Genomic DNA, 24,013 nt, shown 5'->3' on the forward strand with positions numbered 1-24,013 from the left:
GCATTGAAATTCTGCAGCAGAGCAATGATATCTCAGATCATTATCTAGTCTTGTGCAAACTCCATATAGCTAAAACTGTAAATTCTACTCCTCGTTACAAGTATGGTAGAACCATCACTTCTACCACAAAAGACTGCCTTGTAAGTAATCTTCCTGATCTATCTCAATTTCTCTGCATATCCAATAGCTCAGAACAACTTGATGATGTAACAGAAACTATTGACTTTCTCTTTTCTAGCATTTTCTAGCATAGATACAGTTGCTCCTTTATGCTTAAGGAAGATTAAGGAAAACAGTCTGACACCATGGTATAATGAGCACACTCTCACCCTAAATTTGAAAACATTGGAAACATGCCAATTTGAAAAACTAACAGAATGCATAGTCGTTATAAAAACTGGATGCCGAGTAATTTCTTACTGCTAAATTCTGAAAAAACAGAGGTGTTAATTAATTGACCTAAAACCTCTACATTTAATGACCTAGAACACTGTCTAACACTTGATGGCTGCTCTGTCAATTCTCATCAGTTAGGAACCTAGGTGTGTTATTTGAAAGCAATCTTTCCTTTGAAAGCCACATTTCTAGCATTTGTAAAACTGCATTTTTCCATCTAAAAATATATATCTAAATTACGACCTATGCTCTCAATGTCAAATGCAGAAACGTTAATTCATGCGTTCATGACCTCATGGTTAGATTATTGTAATGCTTTATTAGGTGGTTGTTCTGCACGCTTAAACTCCAGCTGGTCCAAAGTGCAGCAGCTAGAGTTCATACTAGAATCAGGAAGTATGACCATATTAGCCCGGTTCTGTCAACACTGCACTGCCTCCCTATTAAAACATTGTATATATTTTAAAATCTTGCTAATTGCTTATAAAGCCCTGAATGGTTTAGCACCTCAGTATTTGAGCGAGCTCTTATTGCATTATAGTCCTCCACGTCCGTTGCGTTTTTAAAACTCTGGCAATTTGATAATACCTAGAATATCAAAATCAACTGCGGGCAGCAAATCCTTTTCCTATTTAGTGGCCAAACTCTGGAATAATCTACCGAACATTGTTCGGGAGGCAGACACACTCTGTCAGTTTAAATCTAGATTAAAGACCCATCTCTTAAACCTGGCTTACACATAACACACTAACACATTTCTAATATTCAAATCCATTAAAGGATTGTTAGGCTGCATTAATTAGATCAGCCGGAACACTTCCCATAACACCCAATGTACTTGTTACATCGATAGAAGAATGGCATCTACGCAAAAATTAGTCTGTTTCTTTCTTATTCCGAGGTCACTGTAGCCACCAGATCCAGTCTGTATCCAGATCAGAAGGTCACTGCAGTCACCCGGATCCAGTACGTATTCTGACCAGATGGTGGATCAGCACCTAGAAAGGACCTCCACAGCCCTGAAAGACAGCGGAGACCAGGACAACTAGATGAGCCCCAGAGACAGATCCCCAGTGAAGACCTTGTCTCCTAGACGGCCATCGGGACAAGACCACAGGAACCAGATGAGTCCTCCGCACAATCTGACTTTGCTGGAAAAACCTGCTGGTTTGTCTGGCCAGAGGAGAACTGGCCCCCTGACTGAGCTTGGTTTCTCCCAAGGTTTTTTCTCCATTCTGTCACAGATGGAGTTTTGGTTCCTTGCTGTTGTTGCCTCTGGCTTGCTTAGTTGGGGACACTTATTTTCCAGCAATATCATCAACTTGATTGCACAGATACTATATTTAAACTGAATTGAGCTGGATGATGACATCACTGAATTCAATGATGAACTGCCTTTAACTGAAAATGTTTACTATTGTCATTTTGCATTATTGACACACTATTCTCCTATTTAATACTGTAAAGCTGCTTTGACACAATCTGTATTGTTAAAAGTGCTATATAAATAAAGGTGACTTGACTACTAAGAGCATAACTTTTTATGTTTTTTTCTAACCAGCCTTAACCATAATAAGTATTGAGTGATTATTTGATTTGAATAGTCAGTGAAACTTGACTAAGATTATAAATGTACTCAACCCTGAATTAAAACAGATCATTAAGAACTAAGAACTAAGCTGCAGGGTCTTGTTAAGTTTGTTAAAGTTTGATTTAAGCTCTTTTGGAAAAATGATAAAAAGGTGAAGAAAACAATAATTTAGAAATTCAAGTTTCAGTCTAAGAACGTTCTGTAAATATGCACATGTACAGCATACACAGATACAGAAATCTGTCTGACGTGACCATGTACAGCACATGCACGAGGAAACGCAAACAAATATCAGCTGTTATGAAGACTGGCAGATCTTATATTTCACAGCGAGGTGTTTAGTCGATAAGATGGCAGAACAAACTGCTTACTCCTCATTTAAAATCCCCTTAATCAATAATAATCAATAAAATCCATCCCTGGCCAGTACACTGCACATGAGCCGAGCTCAGAGGAGGGACAGAGGCAGAACTCAGTCTCTGATAGATAAATTGCTCAAATCAAGAGGGGGAGGCCCTGCTGAGAGAGAGAAAGAGAGAGAGAGGCGTAATTATACAGCACAGGTTATAAATCCTGCGGCACCAATCCTTCCGAGCGGAATGCAGCAGTAAATTCAGCCCTGGATGCAGAACCACCTCCAGGAAAGCAAACTGTTTTCATTCCACCCCACGGCCTAATCCATGAATCTCTGGGCCTTCGTCTGGAGAAGTACTGTGACTGCCAATCTAGTTAGATGTAGAGAGAAGTGAGAGCAGGGGAGGAACTAACCAAAAGTATCACGATGCTATTAACTACATTTTTCAATAGCAATATAATAGAATAAGTGCTTTCAAAACCTAGCAGCTTTTCCAAAAACGGTATGTCAAAATGATTCATCAGTATTTTCGTACCACTGTGCTACATGTGTTTTACAGTCAAGAAAACTGAAGAAATTACAATAGTTTCCTAAAATGTCCACTCTATCTTTCAAATGAAGCACTTGGAATGTTTGATTAATTTTAGTGGTTCAGTTTATTAAGATGATTCTTTCGAATGACACATTGAGAAAGTTTGATTCTTTTTAGTGATTCAATTCATTAAGATGATTCATTATAGTGTGAACTAGTTTAACTATTCACAGCAGCATTTTACTTTTTTTTAACAAGTACCATTCGTTTTATAATGTTTTTGAAAGAAGCTCTTATGTTCGCCAAAGCTACATTTATTTGTTCACAAATACAATAAAAACAGCAATATTGTGATATATTATTACAGTTTAAAATAACTGTTTTCTATTTTAATTGATTTAAAAATATAATTTATTCCCATCATGGCAAAGCTGAATTTTCAGCATCAGTACACCAGTTATCAGTGTCACGTGATCCTTCAGAAATCATTCTAATATGCTGATTTGCTGCTCAAGAATAAATCTGCTCTAGCTTTTTTACGTGAAAAATATTTTACGTGGCACTACTTAATATTTTTGTGTAAACCGTAATACATTTTCATCATCCTTGCTGAATAAAAGCATTAATTTCTTTAAAAACAATTGCAGACTCCAAATTTTTAAACCGCAAGACATCTCCAGAAACAACAGATGTTCTTTAGATCTCCTGTTATCCTACCAACATGTATGTAAAGCTTGTCTGAGCTATAAGGATGTTGATTTACAGTCAGTTTCAGTCTGTTGCATCAATGCTTGACTTAACCTTTCTTTTCAGCCAAACTGTGATATAGCTCATATCCTCCTCCACATGGCACTGAAGGGACATCACCGTATAATTTCTGCTCAGTGTGTCTCAGTCAGGGGCGTAGATTACGCGGGGGACGCGGGGGACATGTCCCCCCCACTTTTTATAAAAAGTAAATTCGTCCCCCGCACTTTTTTATTGGAGAGTTGTGGTTATTGACCATATTAATCGACCACATGCCAGCCTTTTGTCTTCACTTTGTAATTCAGTCTGCTTTGTCATTTCACAGAGATATTTTGGATCTCACTGCCCACAGACTGGTCAAGTCAAGGAACAGATCTTTTGGTTCCAGTTTGGTAAATCTGTGGAGGAGATGCTGGTAACATTGTGACATGAAAATAACATGCATGGAAAAGTCAGAACCCTGACAAATGGGTGATATTGTGTGTCTGAAATAACTGCCACTGCAAATCTGCTGTAAAGGGAAGGTTAAAGCAAACAATTAACCTTTAACTGAGACGCTGTGTTTCTTTCTCATGCCGTCTCTTAGAAGTGGTTAATGAATACTGACTTCTTATAGACATAACAGATATATTTCAATTTATATACATTAGTAAAAAGGACATTGCATTGTTTTTATATTGCAATTCTATTTTCGACCTAAACACACACACGACTTATGGTTTTCCATTAGATTTTGGGTGTTTTTCACACTGCCTGTGCTGGTCTCATGTGACATATCTTGCACTAGCCATGTTTGCATGCTAATTTCCAATAATACATAACTTCCTCCTCGATGCCTTATCTCAGAGCAATTATAGATTGATGGAAATCCTAATGTGTTGGTGCAGCAACCAGCTGCATAGGTCTTTTAAATTTTTTACACGTTAAGGACACAAAACATCTGAATAACAGGAAAATGAAGTTCAGCGTAAAGTTATATTTGTCTTTGTTTTTTGGAAATGTGCTTAATAAAAAATATTATTAGAATTATTTTTATTTGTTATTCAAAAAAATCATGTAGCAGCTATTGAAAAATCATTGTGAAGAAAAAGAAAAATGTTTAAAAAAACAGCTTTCGGCTCATTTTAAAACAAGACTATTTTATTATTTATGATTCATAACTCATAAAACAAAGCTGAATATACACTTCTACCCATGTAATTTCACACATTAAAATAGTGTCAAACAAAATTATAAGGGGCAAATTCACTAAATAGTTGTGGCACATTAGCATGCAGTATTTAGCGCAAAAAGTATTTTTCATAAACCACTCATAATCCATCTTATGCTGGTGATAAATGTGCTGGAATAGCTATATAACTGCTCTTCTTTTCAGCATAAACATGCCTTCTTTTAACGTAAATGAGGCTTATTGTAATGTGCTGGACTGACAAACGTCAGCACTATTTGTTTAGTGAAATTAGAGCAGACGGTAAATTAAAATCTGTTTAAAAAGGATGCTAAAAGCCCGATTTGCAAAAAAATCTGATTTGCATAAAAGTGAAAAGGGCAGAAAAACATCACAAGATCAGCTTGTTTTTGTTTCACAGTTGACTGATAAAAACCCATGCACCCTGACTCCTGGAAGCTGACTACATTAAGTAGTAAATAACCCTTAATACTACTATAAAACGTGACAGACAGCCTCACATTAGCTGCAGGAGTCGCCTCAGGTCATCCACCATCACACCTGACCTTTTCAGCAAGCTGTCCTGGATCCTTCTCTTCATGTCTGATCTCTGCATGGTCCGGAAGCCCAGGCCATTTAACTATGATTACTAGGTCAATCGGTCGAAACACAAAGGTCAACTTGAATTAGGGAGGAGAACCACAGCTAAAACTGACCTGAACCAAAGTATTTTATCTGAATGCGACATGGCTCACATAATTCTGCCGTTTAACGGTCACAGGCTTGTCGATAATGTGTGTTACCCACACAGATGCCTCCGGGGGTGTGCGCCAATCCTGTCTGCTACAGATGTAGGGATATTTTTCTGCTAGGAAGTAGTGTCTTCATTTGCTGTGGCTGTGTAAACAGAAGGATGCACAGGCACTGCTGGAGATCAGGTACGTGTGAGACAGCATCAATCTGAGCAAATAAACACTAAAATAAAAAATAAACGCTATACAGAACGGAGTGCTAGAAACAGTCAAGTTCTCCTCTAGGCCCAACATACCAGTCATAAACTCTAAATAGGCCTGCCATAGTGGCCTTCTGCATTTTATAGCAGAGGGGAGGAAATGTCACCGATGTTTTCTCCTGGATAATATTAGTGATCGACCGATATTGATATTTTATAACCGATACCGATACCAATTATTTGCATGTTTATGTGCCCGATAACCAATATGCAGAACCAATATTTGTTTACTGTTATAAAGTAAATAAATGACTGAGTGAAGTAAGTCCATGCTTCACTTTGGTTTTTTCCTCCTTTCAGTCATCTTAAAAAAAAGTGTTGAAAATTAGCAGTCTTTCATGTTAAATTTAATCTTCATATTACAACAAAAAAAAACATTTATTTAAAGCAGCAGCAGCAACACTAATATTAACAATAAGCAAAATAAATGTAGAAGGTCTAATGTTTTCAAATGGAGAAAATAAATAAAGGAAAGGATTCATATCAACTTCATTTTAAACTACAGTTTTAGTAGGTTTATAAGCTGTTTAATAGGCTAAAGAGTGAAGAATAATTCACTTGATAATGTTATGAATTCACTGAATAATATTCTATGGAATATTGAAATATAGCAAACAAAACATCGTATTTTATTGCATTTCTCAACTGGCATGTTATATCAGAATTACTAATAATGTTTTTGTCGTTCTAGATTATAAAATGCCTGCTGACAGCGCAGTTTATCTATGCATTTATACAGAACTAAACTCAAATTGTGATCGCTCGCAGAGATGATCAATAATTAATTTCCATAGAGTTGTATCTATTTAGATATTTATTCGCGAAATAATGGTTATATAGTAAATGTTAATGCAATTTAGGGTGTTTTAAACAAGTGAATCTTGTTAAAAGTTACATGCGGTGGCCGGAGCATTTCCTGAGCATCAACCCAGTGAGTGAACAGCAATATGAAAGCGGCTTAGCGAGACTAAAATTGAGCAAAGACAACAGACAGAGAATTACATTTAGCGCTTTTATTTCCAACATGAGCTCATTCATGGCTGTATTATTTAACTCATGCAATTACGTCTTTATTGGGAGAGGACTTGATGGATTATCTAAACCTACGTGACTCCGACTTCATGAGACGATGAGCATATAGACAACAGAGAGCGAATTAAATTCAGCATCAAATTCAGCATCTGCATATTATTTAATTCACGCAAAGTTACGTCTTTATTGGGAGAGGACTTGATGGATTATCTAAACCTACGTGACTCCGACTTCATGAGACGATGAGCATATAGACAACAGAGAGCGAATTAAATTCAGCATCAAATTCAGCATCTGCATATTATTTAATTCACGCAAAGTTACGTCTTTATTGGGACATTACTTGACGGATTATCTTACGTGACTCCGTGAGTTCATCTCTAGCTATTTCTTCGAGCCAAGCTGCATAAACTGCATATCAGGCATTTATGTAATACATCTAATTTGTGCACTAATGGCTGTTATGTTAAATAAAGTTTACTAACTACAGTAAATCAAGTACCTGTGCACACTGTTGTTGTTGCCTTGTTTCTCCTCAGAAGCGCTGCAATATTGATCCTGCGCGCAAGTCTCAAAACATCCACAAAATGGCGGCGTTTATCGGTGAATCCCATATTACAAAACCGATATCCGATTATTGTAAAATGCTTAAATATCGGGAAAAATATCAGTAAATCGATATATCGGTCAATCTCTAGATAATATATGTGGCTCCTTTTGCAGCCTGAGAGAAGCCTGCAGTAGCCACGCTTGAGCTCGACACTTGCTCAATCTATTGAACTTATTAAATATGAATTATTTAAAAAAATATATAAACTATATATATATATATATATATATATATATATATATGAATTATGCTTACCCTTGTTTATTTTATTGATAGCTTAACTATCTTTCAATGTGCAGCATTTTCAAAATATAAAATATTAACATGCATGTTTATATATTTATATTATATGTTTATAAATATATTATTTTCCAATAATAACAAAATTAGGCATTTTAGGCTAAAAACAAATGAAAAATAAAAAATACTCTTTCCAGTTCTTAATATTTGCTATCATTATCTCTTAAGAAATTCAGTTATTTTCACTAAAACACTTGATAAAAATACACTTGCAGTGTTGCTGCTATTTCAAGTTGTGGAATATGTGAGAGCATATATACCCAGCAGATGATTGGAAGAGGTCTGTAAGGGCAGAATGAGTATATCTGTCTGTTCACTGGTAATTAGAAGCCCAGCTCAGAGTTTCCACCAGCCTGACCGTTCTTCATCAGGATGACATTAGTTTGTTAGCATGCTGCACCCTCGTCTGTTGTTTTCCAGTACAACAGATCGTGATCCCGTACTCGAGCATCTCTCCTGACCCCTCAGGTCAGCACCTTCAGAATACATTTCAGAATAACGTCCGAGAAGAGAGGAGACAGAGGAACAGGACAAACATTCTACCTTTCCACAACCATTAACAGTGTGATCAATCTTGTGCGGTCTGACAGTTCACCCTAACACACGGACAGCAGATCATACTCAGTCACCTAACGAGAACGGAAATACAGAGGTATTAAGCGTGACAACGTGTTAGCTCACATGTGGAGGAACATGCTTACGTTTAACAGCCAAAGGCTGACATAAAACACTGACTGAAGGGAAGGGAGTTTAGAGAAGCTCAAAGGAGAGGTTTATGAAGGCCATGTGTCTAAAATCAATCATTTGCGGTTTAGCAGCAATAGGGACAATTCTTTAAACCCCTTAAATGGCATATGAAATTCTAAAAAAAAATCTGTTTTTATTTTGGAATTTTTCATTTGTTAATTTAATTTAATTTGGAGTTTTTACTTAAAAACGTATGTTTTCTTGTTGTAGTTATTTAAAGTTTCTGGATATTGGCAAGTATCATTTATTTAGTTATTCACCTTTTTATTAATATTTATTTAGCACTTAGCAAGTTAACTTCGAATCATGCATAATATACACTACCATTCAAAAGTGTGGGGTCAGAAAGATTTTGTATATTGTTTTTGAAATCTCTTATGCTCACAAAGGCTGCATTTATTTGATTAAAGATATAGTAATTTTGTGAAATATTATTACAATTTAAAACAACTGTTTTCTAATCCAATATATATTTTTTTAATTAATTTTATTCCTGAGGCAAAGCTGTATTTTCAGAATCAGTAATCCAGTCTTCAGTGTCATATGATCCTTCAGAAATCATTCTAATATGCTGATCTGCAACAAGAAACATTTCTTTTTATTATCAATGTTCAAAATAGTTGTGCTGCTTAATACCTTTGTGGAAACCGTGATGCATTTTTTCCAGGATTCTTTGATAAATAGAAAGTTCAAACAGGATTTATTTGAAATTTGAAAGATTTCCTAACATTATACATGTCTTTACAGTCACTTTTATTCAATTTAATGCATCCTTATTGAATCAAAGTATTAATTTCTTTCAAAAAAATTTTTTTTGAATAGTAGTGTATGTGACCACTTGCATGCTTGCATGTGTTGATGCTTTACTTGCAATGCAAGTGCAATGATGTATATCTATTTAACTTTTCATGTATCCCACCATGACCAGCACCAAAGGCCGAGGGGTAGATAACGTCATTCTGAAGAACTACAGGATAAATATATAGGCTTACATAACAGACTATCCAGTATCTTGTTAACAGAATTAGGTGAGTTAGGTATTAAGGCTACACAGGACCCTACGGGACCGCTGTGGACCTGACTCCTCTCCACTGATTACCTGAAGCGCATTTCCCCCATCACCCCGAGATCTGCACTTATTTCATTATTGCAGGCTTATGTCCACATGGACGAATTTATACCGCGCTCTCCCTGACCCATTTGCAGCCAGCCAAAAGCACTTATTGAGGCATGTACGCTCACCTGCTATAAAACCACTCTCAGTGGTTTCTCAGAGACCGAATGGCCTGTCAGGGTCATTTTCATTTAAAAACATTAAAACACTCTAACCATCGCTCACATCGAGCTGGAAATGACAGTATAATTTGGCGGGATACATGAGGGCAGGTTATTAAAATGTAGCGGGATATGTGGTGCGGTTTTAATGGCGGCTCTGACACAGGATGAAAAGACGCTCAGCGTGCGGCCATCGATAACACTTCTCTCTCCCGCCATCCTCTCCAGCAATTAGAGGCACTATGAAAAGGCAAACTGTGCTGTGATTTGCAGTGATTGCCTGAGGGCACGGCCTCTAAAAGACAGGAGAAAGTCAAACAATGAGAACAGCAAAATCACCAATAACATTAAAGAGCAACCAATGCGAAATGCTAATAAAACATCAATCATTATTACACGGATCTCAGAAATACTCTGATTGATCAAATCGCAACATTCTGCCTGCCATCAATAACAACTGTTAAACTATATTATTGACTGCTATTCCAGGCGACCAGTTTTCTACACAGCAGTGCTAGTTTTACATCTCTCGTATGGCTCCACCGTCTCTTTCTTATCACTTAATAAAGCCAAATTTCAACTCAAATCAATATTTCATGTCCATTTATTGAAACAGCAGGGTATAATATATAGTCAATAGATCATTATAGCAAAATAAACCTCTTTAGGTTGACACAAGTCCCATTTGTTCCCTTCTACAATGTAATTCAGTGGGATTTGTCCTTTTTTTTAGCCATAGGCTAAAATTACTAGTCAATGTCTATCAAAAAATGTAATAAAACACTTAACACATAAACGTATAAACTTATTTTACTAAACACTTATATTAATAAAACTTTAATAAATGAAAAAAATCTAAACATTAATAAATAACTAAAACAACACTGGTCATTGTGGAAATTTAGCAACGAGTTAATTAGGTTTAGTACCACAAAGATTTATTCAAATCCCTATCATTAAACGCAGAAATAGTAATAACGATACTAGTAACAATCACAACTAGTAGTTTTGTAGGTATCACGTGCTCTACTGATCAGAAAACCATATAATTATATCTGTTTTTTACTCTAACATTCAACAAAACAGCTACTCAATTGTGAGTAAATGAAGTGAACACAAATCAGGTGTATTTGCTAACCCGTGTTCTGTGAGCGCACTGAAGGACCCTCTTGATTTGGGGAAACATCTCTTTTAGTCGGCTCTTAAATGGTGCCGTCAAATCAGCAGCACAATCAAATGGGCTGAGATTAAAGGAAAGCCATCTCCTGCTCTCTCTAAAGCCTCTGACCTCTCCTCACAATCCCTTCAGACCCCATAAACCCGCACAAGCATAGGGCTTATTTCACAGATCACAGCATTCACTCTGTGTACTGGGAGACGCACTGAGAAAAGCTTTTCAATATGGTAATATAAAACAGAAAAGAATGAGGAGACAGAGGAGAAGGAGATGAGAGATAAGAGCAAATGAGACAAGAAGAGATGGAGATGAGAGCAAAAAGAGGGAGTGGAGAACAAGAGGAAAAATAATGGAGACATAAGGAAAATAGGTGAGATCAAGGACAAAATGAGAAAAGAGAGGGGAGAAACAGATTTGATAGATGAGAAAGAGAGGAAAAATAGGAGACTGGGAAGAAAGACTGGAGAATAAAGAGGAGAGACAGACATGAAAGCATGGAGAGAAAGAGTGGAGAACATTAAGTGAAACTATGGAGACAGATATGAAAAAGAGGTCAGATATACAGTAGGAGTAAAAGATGAGACCGACGAGAAAAAGAGAAGACATGGAAGAAAGAGAAGAGACAGATGTGAGAGCAAGGGCAGAGAGAAGAATGAGAGGAGAATGGAGACATCAAAAGAGATGAAGAAAAGAAGAGAAAGAGATGAAATCAATGAGAGGAGAAAGGAGAAAGAGGAGAAAAGTTGAGAGAATGAGAGCAAAAAGTTGGTGGAGAATGAGAGGAGAAACTATGGAGACGGATATAAAAAAGACGTGAGATCTAGGCAGGAAAGAGGAGAAATATGAGAGAAATAAGAAAGAGTGAAGACAGTAACAAGAGAGAAGACAGAGATGAGAGTAAAAAGTGGAGAAGGAGAGGAGAAACTATGTTTATCTTCTAGATTAGCTCTAGAAGAAAAGAAGAGAAATGAAATTGATGAGAAGGAGGAAAAAGAGGAGAAAGGATAAAGAGAAGAGAAAGACAAGAGCAAAGAGAGGTGAAATGTTGAGACAGTGGGCCTCATTTACGAAACGAACGTACGACAGAAAATTGGGCATACGGTCGTTTCAACGCAAAACTTGGAATTTATCAATATGGACGTGAGCGGTGGCTACGATCAAATCTCATGTCTGGTCTCAGCTCGTGTAGGCTACTCAAGTTTTTGAGTTACCTGAACTTGCGCGCAACACAGTAAATACACTCTTAAAAATAAAGGTGCTTCAAAAGGTTCTTCAAGCGATGCCACAGAAGAACCATTTTTGGTTCCACAAAGAACCATTCAGTCAAAGGTTCTTTAAAGAACCATCTCTTTCTTACCTTTTTATAATCTGAAGAACCTTCTTTCGCCACAAAGAACCTTTTGTGAAACAGAAAGGTTCTTCAGATGTTAAAGGTTCTTTATGGAACCATTTAGACAAAAAGGTTCTTCTATGGCATCGTGAAGCACCTTTATTTTTAAGAGTGTGTGGTGGAGAATTTTAATGACAGCATTTTGTTAATTTTTATTTTCCTGACCTTCAAACGAAGCTCATTAGTCGATCGTTAACCAGTAAGATTAGAATGTCTTTTTTGTTTGTTTGTTTTATACAGGACTTTAGCTTTATATGTGTGAATAGCAGCGTAAACAAGACCATGAGGATTCAATCGTCGCATCATGCACCTGCTGCACTTATGTGAAAGGAGAAAAACTGAAATTAAGTCTATAAAAGGAATAAAATAAATAGGATCACACAAAATATATAATAGGCTATAATATAGCCTAATTAACAGAATAACAAAAGGGGGGAAAAAACACTGTGCAACAAGTAGGCTATGGGCTATGCTTGTTTTTGTGACACTCAATGCATTTTATTTATTTTCTTTATGTCTTTTCATCGTCTGTTTGATTATGTATTTAATTGATTTTTTACATACATTTCTGCCATATGTAGGCTACATTAACTGACAGTTACCACTGATAAGCTACTAAATATTGTAGAAACGTAATTTTCTGTAAAGTTGCTTTGCAAAGATTTGTATCGTGAAAAGCACTATACAAATAAACTTGAATTGAATTATGTCTTTATTTGATTAAATCCATCTGATCGCACAGGCGTCTCACGCACACACAAACAACACTAGTTCTACCATTGCCTGACATTTCAGCCATTCATCATCAAACTAAAATGCAGTCAACCAAACATAAAATTTACACTGTTTATTTTAAAAGGTTCGCTGTAAAATCAATGTGCAGTGCCCAAACAAACATTTTGCATGTGAAGGATTTTACACGGATATTAGAACATGAGTGAAGTATAAAGCCATGTTTAGGCTACATAATAATAGTTATGCAAACAAATGTTACAAATATGGCAAAAATGGAAACATTTAGATTCTTGAGGTATGAGACAGGCTCGTGAGCCCAATGCCATTTCAGTTTTGCTTGACTTTGTATGCTGTTAATAATAAATGCCACTATAGCCTAAGCAGTTTTATTTTATAGTTGAATATATAATTTTATAACTACTTCTATAACTTTCCATTCTTTTTCTGTTCTGAATACCGTTAAATTTAAAATATTTGTTGTTGAGTGAGGGGAACTAAATAGGCTGTTTATATTTACGAGTATTTTACTATACATATAAATTGCATAAATTAATGTAGCCTAATAGTGTGCAATTACAAGGTTAACAGATGTTTTTGGAGTAAGATGAATTTCTCTTTGATGGGATTACTTCCTCTTTTTGGCCGGGTTGTAAACTCTAGGGCGAGGCTTCTAAACCAGGGTGTTTTTAGGGGCGTGATATTCAAATGACGATTATTTTCAGCCGCCACATTTATCAACGTGCGATCATTCGTACGATGAGATTGGCGGCATACGAATATTTCATGAATCACACGTGAACTCTGTCGTAAGTTGATTTGTGCACACGGATCTGCGCTCGTTTCTACATTAGATTGATAAATGAGGCCCAATGAGAGCAAAAAGAGATGGTGGCGAACTAGAGGAGAAACTATGGAGACAGAAATAAAAAAAAGGCAGAAAAGAGGAGAAATATGAGAGCGATAAGAAAGAGAGAAAAAAAGGAGGCCGAGAACGAGATGAAATGGATGAAAGCAAAATGTGGAGAAGGAGTGGAGAAACTATGGAGACATGAAAAAGAGGTGAGATCTTGAAGAAAAAGGAGAAATTAGAGGAAAAAGGAGAGAAAGAGAGGAGAGCAAGAAGAGTGTGAAGAATGAGAGGAGATAGAATAAAGACATAAATGAGGTGAGATCAAGCAAAGAATCAAGAGGGGAGAAGAAGATGAGATGGATAAGGAGGAGAAGAAAAAGTGAGGATACAGAGATGAGAGCAAGGACAGAAAGAGAAGAGAGTTGACATGAGAGAATCAGGAGACAAAGAGGACAAAGTGAGACTGAGGTGAACGAGCAGAGAGCAAGAAGAGAACAAGAGGAGGCAGAAAACAGGAAGTCAGAACTTTCTAAACACTCACACAATGTGAACATCTTCATGCACTCACACACACAGATGAAACTCATGAAACAAACACACAGTCTGCTATACTGAAGACAGCCGGATGCTCATTTACCTATTGTGTATCCTCGTTTCAGATCGCTGCACCGCGGACCACGGCGCTGGGAATTGGTGGTGTTGTTTTCTTGCACCTCAGATGTGGTTGTCTTGGCAACAGGTGGTGAAGATCTGTTTAAGGACAGACTCGGGATGAGCCGTGCTGGAAAACCTTGAGAGCCGATATCCACCGACTGGGACTTCTTCTTCAGTCTGAGAGGAAACAGCACAGGAGACATGCAGAACTGAGTCTTCAAACCACATAGAGCAGGGTTTGTAAACTTATGGACCGTGTGTGCAACTGTGTATCATTTTTGTGCTGCTAAAGGCCTGCCTTCATTGATTCCATCTAAACTGTTGTGTATGACTAGATCTACATGAGAAGAACTTTTCTTTCAATTATTGTGATGTCATGCATCCATAAAAGCCAACAGATGGAGGCAACAGGTGACATTTTGACCCAGATTCTTGAGGAGTACATGTGACTGAGCTCTGTGACACATGACTCTTATGATAATTAAAAAACAGAACTATTTCTTTCTAATGGGTAGTCAGACTTTTTAATGGCTTTTGATGGAAATCTGCTTTATATCATACATAAAAAAAGCTTCTATTATTTTATAAGATATGTGACATTTGCAACTCTTAAAGTCATACTGCAGGGTTTTTATGGTATGGTAATGGTATAGGATGGTAAAACTATGGTACTAATATACTATGGCACTAAATTATTGTATACAGTATATTCATATTTAAATGGTACTCTAAAGTATTTAAAAAAACATATGATTAAAAAAATGTGATAACATGGTGTAAGTAATTGAGACAGATATAGTACATGCATGAGGTTTCATTGTGCAGCTTAAGTAGAAAAATGCAACATGGCACAGTAAATCTGCCTTCGGGTCACTCTAAAATATTCCCAAATGTATCTGCAATTGTAAAAATGCTGCATTATTCAAGAAAGTCGTTTAGATAAAAACTACTGAACAAGACGATGAAAAGTTGAATTCCTTCGCTCAGGGCAAATGTTGAATCTTTAAAGTGATTTGCTTTAAAACATGTAGTGAACCTAAAGAAAGGCAGATCACTGGAGCCAGGATCAGTTCATTGTTTGATCTCACAGTCAGTCATCTTCACTTTCCATCTCGACTTATAATTGAGACAAAAAGCCTGAAAGAGCAAAACAACATTCCCAGGAATCCTGCCAATCATCTTCGGGTCAATCCTGAAATGCTGCCAGCATGAGAAATCAGATAGACAGCATGTGCTGTTATGTGGTAAAGAACCAGGAAATGAAGAGTCAGATTGAATCTGCAGACAATTTCATATTTCAGAATTTTTATTTTGATGGTGGTGGTGGGGGGGATTAAATAATCATAAAACAATAATAATATATAAGATAATAATATACTCGTATATTATAATAATATTTAAAATAAATTATATTTTTATCATTCTGAATAATTATTTTGTCACTTTTAGCTGTGTTACTTACAGAAGCACCAAGGCTCAATGTGTTCATTTCATAAACATATGATGACTGTTTGGCAAAAGGTAAAGGAAAACAGCATTATGAGCAAGATATTGATCCCACATGTCAAAAATGATCATCATGTATTCTAAACTTCTTTATAATCAGTAGAAAAAAATCTTGCATATAGACAAAAATTATTCTCTCCCAACAGAGATGTGTGTGTGTGTGTGGGACAGCTGTCTAAATAAACAGCTCACAAAGGAGCCTCCAGCACCTCTGACTACATGCTGATGGTAGACCCCAGGTGTGGGTTCCCCCCTCTCTCTGTCTCTCTCTCTCAAACCAGCTCACCATTACATAATATGTGCAATAAGTCAGAAGACAAACACCGGCACGCAAGATTACACGGTTAAGGAAGCCCATCAAAAACAAGAACTATTTAGTTAGACAACACGGGGCAGAAAGTCAACCAGAAAACTGTAGCCAGGCGGTCAGACTTTACCCAAGAGTCCAACTCAGCCAGCTCAAAAACACAGAATACTCATCCACCAAGCCAGTCATCCCAAAGAGCAGGCAATCCCTGAATGTAGAGCGATTAACTTTACAATTAAAAAGTGAGAGGAAAGTTGATTAGAAATATTTTATACCAAAAAAAAAAAAAAAGACAAAAATGCTTAAATCCAACTAAAATAAATTATATAAACAATAGAAATTTAGCTAAAACCTGTTTTTATGCTTTATTTTTATTGCGTTATTAGCTTAACAACCAATGTGACACATACACAAACACAACCAGTCAAAAGTTTGGAATAATTCAGGTTTTTTTTTAAATGTCTTCGAGTCTCTTATGTTCACCAAGGATGCATTTATTTGAACTAAACTAAACTAAACTAAACTAAACTAAAATTAAAATCAGTTTAATATGCTGAGCTGGCTTTCAAGAAACAATTCTCATTATTATCAATGTAGAAAACAAGATTTTTGTGGAATCCACAAAAACTAAGCAGCAAAAACATTAACAAAAGTAAGAACCATTAATAATTGAGTACCAACAGTAATTGAAAACATCTGAACACCAAATCAGAATATTAAAATGATTTATGAAGGATCATGTGACACAAAAGACTGGAGTAATGTGGCTGTGGCTAGAGTAATAGCTGTGGAACTTCAGCTTTGCCACTGCAAAAGATATTACAATAGAATAATATTACTTTTCAACAGTATTTTTGACCAACTAAATCCAGACTTGGTGAGCATAAGAGACTCCTTTCAAAAATCTTAAACTTTTGACTGGTTAAAAAGTGAACAAACAAATTAGGTTCACTCAAAGTAATTCATTTGGTCAATTAACAAACATTTTTGTGCAATGATGCGGATCAAAGATTTAGATCAGTGAAGTATCAATGACACTAGAAGACAAAATCATGCAACTAGTTTGTGATTTGTTCAGTTAGACAGGCGCCTGTAGACAGACACACTTTTAATTTCTCCATTTAGATGTTCATGTTGTTCCTGTGAATGCAAAACCATCCACTTTTGAATTGAAAATGAGGGCCGAATGGCGAGTCGTCGCTGAGGTCCCGCTCCCGCTGTGATGCGGGGTGCGTAATAACTAGCTGGAGCGGCGCTCTTTCATTCCTCCATACGGACGAGATGTGGTGCCAATCATCGCCGTGGCTTTATCTATTATCCAGCTTAGAAAGACAGTGAGGGGGAGAGGAGGGTCTGGCCAGCTTCCAGTCTTCGTAACACCAGATGTAAACAAAGCACCAGCTTTCCTTCAAACAATAATAACCACAGCCGCCTCGCCGCATGACTTCTGCTCTTATTAGGAGAATGTATTCATGCCGAAGCTGTATTTTAACCATCAGCACCGGCCGTCGCTGCTCGAGTGTTTATGTAAACAACATTCTCCTTCAATTAAGGGGTAGATTATGTGATTCGCAGACGCAGAGGCTGCACTGAATCGGTACAGAACATCTGCCGTGAAAACACTGCTTACCGCTCGAGCTATAATTAGAAAATCAGTTTTCAAAGTCAATATAATCAGAACCGGGAAACCCTCCTAAGCTGCTGAGCAGAAGATGCTAGAAGTCAAGCAAGGTCACCAGAAGACCGACACCATGGTGTAAGGGGGAATATCATGAGAACATGAAAGGATCGTGAAAGCCTATTACTGCATTTAAAAAAAAAAGTAAAAAACAAACAAAAAACATACATAGCAGACTGTACTCTGTATAACTTAAAATTTTGTATTCTTCATTATTAATTATTTATTAAAGTTCCCCTGAAATGCTTAGAAACACGCAGCGTTACTCTGTGTTGACGTCATTTTAACTGAAACAGGAAGACAGGGCGGGACATATCAAGCAGCCCCGCCCCTTTTTAAAATAGCCAATAGCGTTCATTTATATCACAGCTTGGGCTAGAGCCATTGAGCTCCGTAAAGCCGCATTTGACAGGGTATGCCAGCCACAATCTCATCCATATTGCTAAAAAATTTAGCATTCTATGTAGAATTCAAATAGCTCCGATACATTTTGTGGTCTGCGCCGACTTGCGCATGTGATCCGCTGCGTGCTATCGTGTCTCTGGACCGGAGCAGAGTGTGTGTGCGGTGCGGTGGTTAGCGTGACACAGCGCTAAACCAGACTTCTTTTTTTCCTCAATGGAAAGCATATTTACACTGTTTGAATAGTTCCCTGTTCCCTATATAGTGCACTAGGTACCATTCACTGTACAGAAAATACTAATTCTGTGGACAAGTGACCGATTTCAGCCACGGCTTCAGCGTCTATTTTATAGTGTAGGGGCGGGCGCTTCGGATTCTAGAGAGCATTTGATTGGACAGAATGTTTGATGAGAAGCTGAAGTACGATGTGACGTCAAAAAAAATGTTGAGCCGTTTTGGCGGAAGTGACGAAGATGCAAGCTTTGAATGCTTATATCTTCTAAATGCAAATTTTGTCACTGTTTTGGAGCACACATAGATAACCTTAAGACTAACATATTGATACTAACACCCAAAAAACTTTAATTTTGATTTCATGGGGACTTTAAATGGAAAAAATGCAATACTCCAAGGCACTCTTATAGTAAAGATAAAAAGCCTTTAATTAACCAGGCTACATCATTAAAAATATTAAATCCTATCTTATCCTAGATCCTAATTATTTATTATTCTTTAAAATTTTTTTTTATTATTTTTAATTCATTATTTATGTTTAATATATACATAATACATATATTTGATTTATATATGGATGTGAATGCGCGCGCACACACACACCCATATATATAATAAAAATACACACACACATACATATACCTGTATGACTGTCAATTTTAAAATTTTATGTGTTTACTAAAAAATAATGAATATAAAAACAAACTATAAAAATATAAAAAATATATATAATTTGTGTATATATAAAAGGTGTTTAATCTATTACATATATATATGTATTATATATATAATACATATATATGTATTATATATGTACACATCCACCAAAGGGTATATAACAAAGTATTGAGATTAAATTTTGTTATTGACCCAATACTTATTTTCCACCATAATTTGCAAATAAATTCTTTAAAAATCCTACAATGTGATTTTCTGGATTTTTTTTTCTCATTTTGTCTCTCATAGTTGAGGTATACCTATGATGAAAATTACAGGCCTCTCTCATCTTTTTAAGTGGGAGAACTTGCACAATTGGTGGCTGACTAAATACTTTTCCCCCCCACTGTATATAAATATAATTAAGTTTAAATGAGCTACAACTGTCAATTTAACAACTTCATTTGGTGTGATTATTAAAAAATAAATAAATAAATAAAATTAAATCCTGTTATTGGAGCAATGCAAGCTTGTAAAACAGCAACATTTGACAAAATGGTCCAAGATGTCTATCTGGCAGTATTAAATAGCTTACAATTAAAAATACATTTTTAACTTTAATGAGATTTTTAGTGCTCACAAACCACACATCTTAATGGTTCCAAAAAAACTATAAATAAAACTAAAAAAAAAAAATATATATATATTTTTTTTTACTGTAAAATAAAAATGATGTTTTTCTCTTTTGATTTGGTGTGAAATATGACAGGGTTATGTTCTGGACAGGCTTCATGAGATTCACACACACCTCCTTCTTTCTCTGACTTTCTCTGTGTTTTTGAACCTCTAAAACATCCCAAATCCCCCTACTCACAGGACGTGGGATGGATCAGCGGGAAAACAGGGTGGTGGGAAATTGCAGAGAGATTAAATGCTTTGGCAGGCGGCTGATGGCGGCCGTGAGTGTGGCTGCTCTTTATCGCGGCCAACAGAGTACGACGGGGACACGTTGGGTGGGGAGCAGAAGGGGATCGGTGTGTGTGTGTGTTACAGTACCTCCGATACTTATCTTACAGCTAATGTGTAAAGGAGTTAGAATAAGAGCTGGCATTTGGTTCTCTTCTTCCTCATGCTCCATGCAGAGAGAGTTGCGTTGCCAGACATTCGGAGATTAAGCATAGTAGTCACATGCTTTGGCAAAAGATGCATAAACAACAGGGAATTCAGGCAAAGCCAGAGCACGCTTATCTCGCTCGGAAAGATGGATTTGAGCCCGAGTGAAACTCAGATCTGGTGTGCACAGGGAACTGAACATCTCAGCGTGAAGGATTGATGTCAACGCTGCGGCCTGCTTGTTGCACCGATCTTTGAAGACAAATATTACAGATACTCTCGGGTGCCATTACCATGACCAGACTACATGCAACGAAACTAAATGAGGGCATGAGAAAGACATGTCATTTAGAGGAGACAAGCAGCTCCTGTGGGCCCTCACTGCCGCTTACACGTGGCTCTTATGAGAGAGTTATGGGACACTGGCCTTGACAGGCCTCTGCTTTTTCAAATGCCTGATGGCTTAATCGAGTCAGCCGAGGAGAGGGATATAATATAGCTTTAGACAGCCTACATGACACAGCACTATATGAAGTAAATCTGATTAAATCAAAATGCTATCTAGTAACAAAGACTACCTATATAAATTGTTAAAGAAAATTTACTCACAGTCAGGCCAACCAAGATGTAAATTAATTTGTTTCTTCATCAGAAAAGATTTGAAGACATTTTGCATTACATCACTTGCTCACCATTGGTGAATGGGTGCCATCAGAATAAGGGTCCAAACAGCTGATAGAAACATTACAATAATCCACAAGTAATCCACACCACTCCAGTCCATTAATTAATGTTTTGTGAAGTGAAAAGCCGCATGTTTGTAAGAAACAAATCCCTCATTAAGACGTTTTTGTCTTCAGACTGATGCTTCCGGCTAAAATATGAGCGCTCTATCCATAACACTACTTTTTACAGTGAAAAAGTTGTCTCGTCTAACTCAGGAGAGAAATAAGCACATATATAGCACTGTTTATAAGTGAAAACAGTCCAAAACAGTTCTAAACAAATATGCTGGTGGATTTTGATGTGAGTTGGAGTATGTTAATTGTTGGACTGGAGTCGTGTGGATTACTTGTCGAATATTGTGATGTTTTTATCAGTTGTTTGGGCTCTCATTCTGACGCCACCCATTCACTGCAGAGGATCCATTGGTGAGCAAGTGATGTAATGCTACATTTCTCCAAATCTGTTGAGATGAAGAAACAAACATGTCTACATCTTGGAGTAAATTTTCAGCCAATTCTCATTTCAGCATATTAAAATAGATCAAATCCACCATTTTGACTGACAAATAAACCCGCGGTTGAAACAAGATACCTTCTGATGTTCATTCATGTTTATTTCGTGCTTTAACTAGTAACTAGTAAACGGTTCACATGCAACTTAAACTAAGGCGACAGAGATCTGTCACAACACAAAACAGTATTCATTGTTTGAATTTCTTAATTAAAAAAAAAAAATTACACACCAAAGGTAACCTGCTCTTTCTTGTCTGTCGGCATGTTGTCTGTGTCCTGTGCTCTGCGATGTATTTAACATTGCATAAGAAAATCATGTGTGGCTTGTCACACATATCAACAGTAACCAAGGGGGGCGGGTCTTTGCGAAGAGTCAATTACTCTCCAATACCGGTAGCTACTTCATAAATGCATGAACCTGTTTAAATTAGTGGGAATTTACATGCATGCAAAAGTGCACACACTTACAAACACACACACTTAAATAGATGGAGCATTTATAAATTAAAATGTTTCACCACCTTTTGCAGGAATTTCTGATTAACATTCTAAACCACACTGTGTTAAATGGAATTGCGTTGCATAAAGCAGGTAAAGTGATAAAGCAGCTTCCCAACAGTTCTGTGAAATAAACATGCGTCTGCACTGGAGTAAACAGCTCGAGGCCTGAACAAACGTTTGGTCAGAGTTGCATTAAAATTCAACGTACTGAAGTTTAATACCAGAGGCTACAGGCTGTTTTTGTTTTTATTTGATTTATAACAGTCCCTATATTCAACCTCAGGAAAACACAAATGCTCTAAACAACATTATAAAACAGGAAGTGACCTGATTCCTAACCTTACTGAAAGCTCTTTCTAATAAAGCATGACATTCACATACAGTATATGCATGTGATGAACACTTTCAGTAAAAGAAACAAGAAAAACATAATATTCATCTGTTTGATCACCTACAGTGTAAACAGAAGAACTGGAGTTCATATGAGAGCAGATCAAATGAAGTTGCATCCCCTGACATTCCCTCTGTTTCATAACACATTGATGCACAACTGTCATCTTTCTATAAACTGACTGTCACTCTGCACAGCACTTTGCATGCAACCTGCATTTCTGCCCAAATTTTCTGATGAGACATCATTTTTTATCCTCCACGTCTTCTTTTCTCTCTCTGATTTCTCAGCATCAGCTCTTGATGGTGGTATTAGCATGAGAGAGAGAGAGAGAAAATTGTGTGCGTTTGTAGAGAATGGTGACATCTTTGGGACACAGAGTCTCACAAACTGCTGTCTAAAAGAAAAAACACAAACGACAGCAAAACAGCAACGTACGAGGCTCAAAGTTGACAATTCTTATATTTTATGGAACATTGAAGTGTTTACTATAAATGATTTTTCCATGCACATCAACAACATCTCTTCTCTAAATGTGATGAACTCAATTCATTAGCCACTATAGGTATGTTTATGATAATAAATTCAAATAATATGATAACAAATACCAGTTTGCAATATCAAGCATGCATAATGGACTGATTTTGTACAGCTAAAATAACCGCAAGTGAGTGACACCAAAAGCGTCCACACTACTGAAAAAAAAATTGTTGGAAAAAAATAAAATAAAATAAAAATAAACCATCGCAGCATTTCATGCTGACTTTAAAATGAGAACTAAAGGTACATTTGGAATGGCATACTACCATACTACTCTTACAGTATGCAATATACCAGCTATAATGTTACTTGTTAAAAAGCTACAATGTTATAAACAAGCTTAAGTTAGTAGTGTTCATAGTTACTTCCCAAAATGTGCATCATACAAGAAAAGCATATTGTGTAGAATATTGCATCCCACTTTTTTGTGTAATTTTGTGTGATTTTATTAAATGTACAAGTTTACAAAAAAAAAAGAACCATGTTTATTTCAGAGCTAATAACTGGACGTCATTCGCTAAAGTAGATGTAAAATAGTGAGGTCATATGATAATTTAATATTACTATATAAAATACTAGGGCTGTGCAAAAAATTGCAGGCGATTCATTACCGATTTTAAACGCGATTTTGTGTAGCTTGTCAGTGAACTACGGCTCTGTGTAGTAAATGCCGCTCCATCTGAAAGCACGTGCTGGAGATTTACTACTAATCACAGAAGCGGCTTTACTGACATGAAAATCACATTCGATTTTTTGCACAGCCCTACTAAATACTATATATGAATACAAATATTACGAGGTAGCATTTTAGTTGTTTCAGTTCCATTGTCCCAAAGTCAATGTTTTTGTTAATGGAATGGCAAAAAATACATCAG

General features: G+C 36.6%; 1 protein-coding gene across 3 annotated transcripts in view; it reads right to left on the reverse strand.

Annotated features, from left to right (window-relative positions):
• The window catches only part of oxr1a (oxidation resistance 1a), a 186,567-nt gene that overhangs the window by 87,593 nt on the left and 74,961 nt on the right, over window positions 1-24,013 (reverse strand). For all 3 annotated transcript variants that reach the window (XM_016281951.1, XM_016281953.1, XM_016281950.1), the window contains one exon: window positions 14,555-14,748. In XM_016281951.1, coding sequence (XP_016137437.1) covers window positions 14,555-14,748 — 194 coding nt within the window. The remainder of the gene's footprint in view (window positions 1-14,554; window positions 14,749-24,013) is intronic.

This window comes from Sinocyclocheilus grahami, unplaced genomic scaffold (assembly GCF_001515645.1).
Source record: "Sinocyclocheilus grahami isolate Dianchi unplaced genomic scaffold, SAMN03320097.WGS_v1.1 scaffold153.1, whole genome shotgun sequence".
Classification (NCBI taxonomy): Eukaryota; Metazoa; Chordata; class Actinopteri; order Cypriniformes; family Cyprinidae; genus Sinocyclocheilus; species Sinocyclocheilus grahami.